The sequence below is a fragment of the Condylura cristata genome, unplaced genomic scaffold (genome assembly GCF_000260355.1).
Source record: "Condylura cristata isolate star-nosed mole 26May11 unplaced genomic scaffold, ConCri1.0 scaffold00026, whole genome shotgun sequence".
In the NCBI taxonomy this organism is placed as follows: domain Eukaryota; kingdom Metazoa; phylum Chordata; class Mammalia; order Eulipotyphla; family Talpidae; genus Condylura; species Condylura cristata.
The window spans coordinates 4,251,547-4,258,311 of record NW_004567127.1 but is presented as its reverse complement, the minus strand read 5'-3'; the positions used below and the strand labels follow the sequence as shown (position 1 = coordinate 4,258,311).

The window sequence follows — 6,765 nt, the reverse complement described above, 5'->3', positions numbered from 1 at the left end:
CCGTCCCCCAAGCCAGCCTTCGTCCCCCAAGCCTGCCTTCGTCCCCCAAGCCTGCCCTCCTGTCAGCGAAGGCTCCAATTCTCTTCGAAGGAACCCAGCCCACCACACAGAGACTTCCACCTCCCCCAGGAGTCTTCTCAAAGCAGCCCCACCCACGCGCCCACACCCATGCCAGGACTTCTCTCTATTATTTACAAAATGCCTGGCACTCCAGACCTTACGAAAAGCTTCTCCAGGGAGGCCTCTGGGGAGCTGCTCCAGCGGCAGGCCTGGGTGCCTCCTGCAAAGCTGAGAACAAGTTGCCTGTCTTCTTTCCCCACCAAACACTCCCCGTGTTGCGCAGAGACGGCCGGTGTCTTCTGTCCATCTGCAAAGTGGTTTCCCTGTAAGGCTGTCACCTACTAGCGAGCGGCGACAGGGGTGGGTTCAGCCAAGCCCGGCTCGCCCGGATGTGGGGTCCTTGGGTGAATTTCACTAGCGGGTTAACAGAGGGTTAGACAGAAACTTTGCTTCAACTCTCTTTATTATAAGGATCTTAAAAATATATCTGACCACGTTCCAACCTGTGTACAATTAATATAATTTAGTCTTTGATCTAGGACCTTGCGGGCCCCCTACTCATTCTTTTCTGCTACTGTAATTACAGATGCAAGACACGCAGACACTGGGCCGATGGTGGCCTGGAAGCTAATTTCTAGAATAAATACTTGCTACTCCATCGTGTGATTTCCACCATTCTGAAAGCGGAGTTCAAAATAAAAACAAAATCCGACTTAATTAAGGAGCCCGGTGCAGGGAGGCCCAGTGCCACGGTCTGTGTTAAGTGCCTGCCACCGTGGCCCGCAAGGAGTCCTTTAATAAAGGGTTCCTGAGGAGGGAATTTGGCAACATGTGATTTTCTACAAATATAAGCTTGATTTTGATGCAACCACTCATTTATTTGAAAATCAGGGGACATTCACACACAGGTGTCCTGAATTCCTTACAGCAAAAACGAACCCTTTACCAGGCCTAGCTGTGCTCATGCTGAAGCTGTAAAGAAACAAGGGCCCTTGTGACAAGGAGCCACTCCCAAGGGAACACAACCAGGGTGCCGACTGAGGACACACAGGGACCCAAGACCAGGGGCCCGAGGAGGTCGCCCACTGCAGCAGCCCCATCGGGCCTGGGCTGGCACAGAGAAGTGGGGTCCGGGGACCCAGCCGAGCTCCCAAACGCATGACAATCACCCCACTTCTGTACCCAGCACCTTGCAGGTGAACTAGACCTTCAAGCCACAAAGCCGTTTCTCCAGGCCCCTAGGGCCACCTTCCCTTGCACGGTCAGGATTCTAAGGGAAGAGACCCGGCCCGCCCCCACCCTGCCCACTTCTGAGAGCCCCCCTCCCCCTCCCCAGTCTCTGCCCAACACCACCTTCCCTCTGAACGTCACAGCGTCTGCCGACAGAATTCAGCAGGGATGTGAACTTGAATGGGAGAAAAATTACAGCGTTATCTTCACTGTCCTCGAAGTGAATGTGAACCACACCAAAGCGAACACAGCCAGGCCTCCGCTATGTCTCCAAGACCTGGGATGCAGCAGAAGTCACGCCGACACCCCTCCCCTGCACAGCGGATGCAGATAACTCGAAAGAGCGTTTACCCTCTGACTAGGCCAAATTACAGTAATTGTTAGGCCTCCTGTTTGGTCTTATCACTTAATACATTGTCAGAGAAGCGTATTATTATATCATAAATTTGTTTTCTACTATTTTGATGACTGTTATTTCAACATAATTGATTTCCTTTGTTACCCTGTTTTTTATTCATGCACTTTACGGTGTTATCTTGGGAGCGTTTCGCCAGACGGCCGAAGGACGCCGCAAAGGTTAAGTCTCGCATCTGCGAGAGTGAGGGCACCACCTCGGATTCAAACCCAGACTCGTCCGGTTCTTTCCTCCGAGCAAAACTCCCTGAAACGCATTGCGTGAGAGAGCCAGGGCAGACACAACACCGCCTAACGAAAGCACTCATGCACCAAAAACTGCATGCACCGTGTGCCGAGATCTGGGGGGACAGCCCCGTGGGACAGAGCTGGTATTAAACGAGGGCCTGCCCAGCAGAGGCCTGGGGGCTGGGTCAGCTCAGGCCACAGGCGGCCACTGGGAAGCGCCATCTCCCACTGGCACAGGGCCCCACCCCAAGGGCCTTAATCTCACTCTGCCTCCACGCCCCGTCCAGTCTCCCAAAGATGCCGACCGCGGTGTCCAGCTGCAAGCCTGTCCCGACGGGGCGATGAGCTAGGGCTGCTTCAGCGTAAAGACGAGAATTGGCAGAGGTCGTTCCCTCGTGCCAGGCCTCTCCTGCTGCACTGAACATGTTGGGGCCTGGGACGGCCTCACGCAGCCCTGGGTCCCCAAGGCGCTCAGGGGTTCACACAGTTGACGGCTGCCTGGCCAGTCTAGTCCTGCGGACAAGAATCCCCTCTCCCTTGCCCTGGCCTAAAGGTGCCCCAGACGGAGCAGGGCAGGCTCTGGGACAGCAGCGTTCACTCATCTCGACGTCCCGCCCTCAGCCACTCTTTGAAAACCCGTCTCCAGAAGACGGCCCCAATGGCCTCACTTCTCTCCTCCGCCTCCTCCTTCTCTTCGGCCTTTGATCACCTCGGTCCTGCTCTGAGCTCTCTCGAGACCACCATCACATCAAAGTTCCCTTCAGTCTCTTTTGGAAGCCCCTGGCCTCCCCGCCAGGAACCTTCTCTTATTCACGCCAGAGGCCTCCCAAACTCCACAGAGTTCTCTCCCAGGGAGAAGCTCGCTTCTCCCGTCCAGAGATCTCCCGGCCGCCTGTGCTTCTCACGGCCAACACCTCTGAGGCCACTCGGTCTTGCTCGCAGCACAGCACTGGCCTGGGGGGCATCCCCGTGTGGGGGGCCTCAAGCCCGAAACGCGTTTTTGTCTAACGCTTTTATTCATTTCCAGACGATGCACTTCCTGCTCCCACTGACACACTGTTCCGTCTCCCCACAGAGTTGTCACTTTTCCACGTCCCTGTCAGTCACTCCAGCTGCTCCCAGGCACAGCCACAACCAGCCCCCACTAGTCACCCCCTCTTTCCCACACTCATACCACACCCCACCTGCCCTTCACTCGCCCCCGAGTTCTGCCCCGGCTCCACCCATTCGTGGCAGGGGAGCGTGGGCTGCCCTCCAGCTCTGGACTGGAAGCGTGGGGTGCTCAGGGCCACAGCAGGAAGGGCCAGCCCAGCGGTCAAGAGGGCAGGGACGGCGCCCCGCGGCTGCTGCCGGACCAAGGCCCGGGCAGCAACATGTCCAGACCGGCAGGGAAGGAGGCACCGGACCTGAGCCCCAGGCACCGCAGGCCGGGAGCGGTCCAGGGAGTCGCGAGCGCCCCAAGGTCTCCCAGCACCCCTCACAGCTCTCGAACTCAACTCGCATTCTGGAGCTGACAGCAGCTGTATCTGTCTCCAGCAGAGCACTCAGCCTCATTGTGCTATTTCGCGAACGAGATTTTAGTCCAGGTGTGTGGCCCACATGGGCAAACCTCTGCTGTTGCGCACGCTGCATGCTCACTTGCATTACGCGGCAGGAAGGCTCACATGCGTCAGCGGGCGCGGGCTGCAAGCGGGGGCCCAGACCCAGCGTGGCCCGCGTCCGCTCCCCAAACACCTGCTTTTCCACGGTTAAGACGGCAGTGACCAGGTCCCCTCCCCGCCATGCTGGGCCATCCTGTGGCAGTAGAAGATGGGAATACACTGCGGGGCTCAAAAACCTGGCAGAAATCCACGAGCAAGCGGTGCAGCTCCCAGCCTCCCCTCGCCCGCTTCTGGTCTCCGGGCACCATGCCGCTTTAATGCCACCTCGCCACGCTGTTTCCTCCCAGGCCTGACTTGTACCTGAGGCTGGGGATGGAGGAGGCAGCAGGCGGGCGGCCAGCAGGTGGGGGACCACAGGCGGGGGGCCAGCAGGCGGGGGGGCCAGCAGGTGGGGGACCACAGGCGGGGGGCCAGCAGGCGGGGGGGCCAGCAGGCAGCCTCACATTTCTTGAGCAGCCACAAGAAACAAAAGGCACAATGTCACATTTCCTCACCTCCTGTCCCTCTGTCCGTCCGTCCTGGCTCCTCCGCCGGCCCCACCCTTGCACTCAGCCTGCTTTCACCACCGCCCGCCCTTGTCCGCGTCCTCTAGAATCCCTATGAATCACTAATGACTGACTTAAACCAGACTCTGGGTGCGTGATACAGTGTAACCAATATCAATATTTAGGGCTGGCAATGGCGAGAAAGCAGAGAGTGGGGAGCGCGGCCTCCCGGACTCTGCCCGCAGACACCGCCTCCTAACCCAGGCCTGGGAGGAAGACTGCCGAAACTTGCCGAAACTGCGTGGGGTGCAGTGTGGGTCAAGCGCGGGGAGGGGCGGGTGGCATTGATGAAGTCACACCAATTCTCCAGCTCTCTCTGCCACGAGGAAGCTAAAAGCCAGGTGCGGACCCCGGCCCCAGAGAGCCTGGCTTACATCAGGCTGGGGCTGCTGGCTGGACACCAGACTGTTCACAGCTCCCCTGGAGATTCCAGCAAGCAGCCAAGTTTGGGGACCCCGGCTGAACACGTTTATTGCACGTCCCAGACATTTCCCCCAAGCGGACGACCCTGCAGCCTTCAGCGGTCACGACAGCCCTTGGAGGCATCATCGCACTTAACTGAGATTTGAACTCCAGTTCCGTAGCACCCACACCTGCTCGCTACACAGCTTCTGGTGACCTCTCGCAAGGGTGCAGGCACCGCCAACTGGCCTCAAATAAGCCCCACAAGTGCAAGACACCTCGATTTAGGGGTGCAAATCCACAGCAGACCCTCACAAGTCTGAGCGGGGAGACACAGGGTCAGCGGGCAAGAGGCTGGGTGCTCACAGATGAGGTACAAGACAATGGGGAGACAAGGGTCCTGGCCAGGGGGCTCCTCTAAACCTGAGCTATGTTCGGAGACACCACTTTTAAGGCAGTGCTTCATGGCAGGAAAGGTGTCGAGTTCGGGGATGGCCCCGAACTGGGCAAAGGGGCCTTTTCACTGGGGCAGGGGTCCTTGGAGAGCTGTCAAGGGCTCTCCGCTTGGGGCCTCCCGCTCTAAACATCCCCCCCCCTCCTGTGGGGCCCAACACGCCAGCCTAACACCCTCTACCAGCTTTAACTCCTCCAGGCTCTCATCCTTCCAGAACGATGGCCTGGTCTTCTGGTGCGGGGACAGATGCCTGTGGCCTCACCATTCTCAGTCTGCAGACCAGTTCAGTAGGGTAACGCACCCTGCAACTCTCTACTCCACTTCCCTTCAAGAGAAAGCCCCTGATCGCCACCACGCCAACTTTCCAAGAGACTGGGAAGAACACAGTCACCGCGCTGGCCCAACAAAGAAGTGAGCTGCTGAAGTGGCACCCACATTGTGTTCTCTGGCCTACAAGCCACATTGAGTTCCCAAACCGCAGTCCTGCAGAAGGGGTGGGGGGGGGGCCTCCCTGCGGGGCCCGGGGCAGACACTTTGGGGACGGGGCTATTCCCAAGCTCCAATCTGGCCTGTGTCACACCAGCTGCCTCCTGCTGTCCCCCCAAAGCTGAGTGTGGATGAAAAAGAACCACAAGGAATCACAGGAACCCACAGCGGGTTAAACTTTCACAGAGATTGCACCGATCAGCCGGGCCACTTACCCAGCGCAGCCAGACAGCTCAGCACCGGGAGAAAGCACTTCATGTCGGCAGCGACAGGAGACACAACAGCGGCTTCCTCTTCTCCCAGCGCTTAATCTCTCATTTCTGGAAATCCACTTACAGCCCCGGAGCACAGTTTGAAAATAGACTTTAACTCAGAAAATGAGAATAGGTTAACGGGAGGTTACCAGGGGGTGGGGGAGGGGTGGCCAGAGTGGGGGGGCTCATGTGTTCAACTCCCCTATGCTAAAGGAAGGGTCCAGATCAATTCCGAAGGAGCTCTGGGCTTCGGCCACATCGTGTGTCTGGCGGTTTCCACTGGAATTGTAGAGCGCGGTGGATAATCCTCCAGGAAAAGGGAAAAAGCAGTCTGAGAAAATCCTTTCATCCACTGATTATACAGAAATGTCCTTGGCTTCGCCGTGAAGGTGTCTGTAATCTCCCTCATTCAGATTCCCGGAAGGAAACGGGGCCGGTTTTGTCACCACCTTCCACAGCCCAGCGGCCCCGACCGGCGTCCGCGGCTTGGGTTTCTCCACCAAAAAGTCCTTCTCCATCCATGATGGCAGGTCACGGAGCAGCCACCTGGCCCAGTCCCGCCCAGAGCACACGAGGCAAGTTGGCGTCCGCAGCCCCGAACTGGTCCCCCGATGCCAGCGGACCCCTGAAACAAACACGACCCGGTGGATCAGGGGCGCACGCGGGCGCCACCCCGGGCCGGCCGGGGGCCTGGGCGCGCCGACACCTGGGTCCCGGGCCTGGCCCCGGGCGCCCACCTCCGGCATCCTGACCTTGGGCGATGGCTACTTCGGCCTCCGCCTCAGTTTCCCGGCCCGGAGTAGGGCGGCAGGGGGGAGCCCGGCCGTCCCGAGGATACTTTCCCCCAGTGCTTCACTCCTGGGAATTCCCTCCGCCCCCCCACCCCCGAGCCCGGCGCGCGGGCAGCCCCACCCGAAGGGGCGACGAGGTGGGGCGCCGCCCCGGTTCCACCCGGGCCCCCGCCCCAGGCGTGGGAGCCGCGCGCACGCCGCGTCCCAGGTGGCCCCGCTATTGTTTTACCTTCCCGGGGG

General features: G+C 59.2%; 1 protein-coding gene across 1 annotated transcript in view; it reads right to left on the bottom strand.

The window, feature by feature from the left end:
* Positions 1-6,426, bottom strand: part of IGSF3 (immunoglobulin superfamily, member 3) — an 82,950-nt gene extending 76,524 nt beyond the window's left edge. Inside the window, exon 1 of the mRNA XM_012730018.1 lies at positions 5,696-6,426. Within this exon, the coding sequence (XP_012585472.1) occupies positions 5,696-5,738 (43 nt within the window). The 5' untranslated portion in view covers positions 5,739-6,426. The remainder of the gene's footprint in view (positions 1-5,695) is intronic.
* Positions 6,427-6,765: the final 339 nt, after the last annotated feature.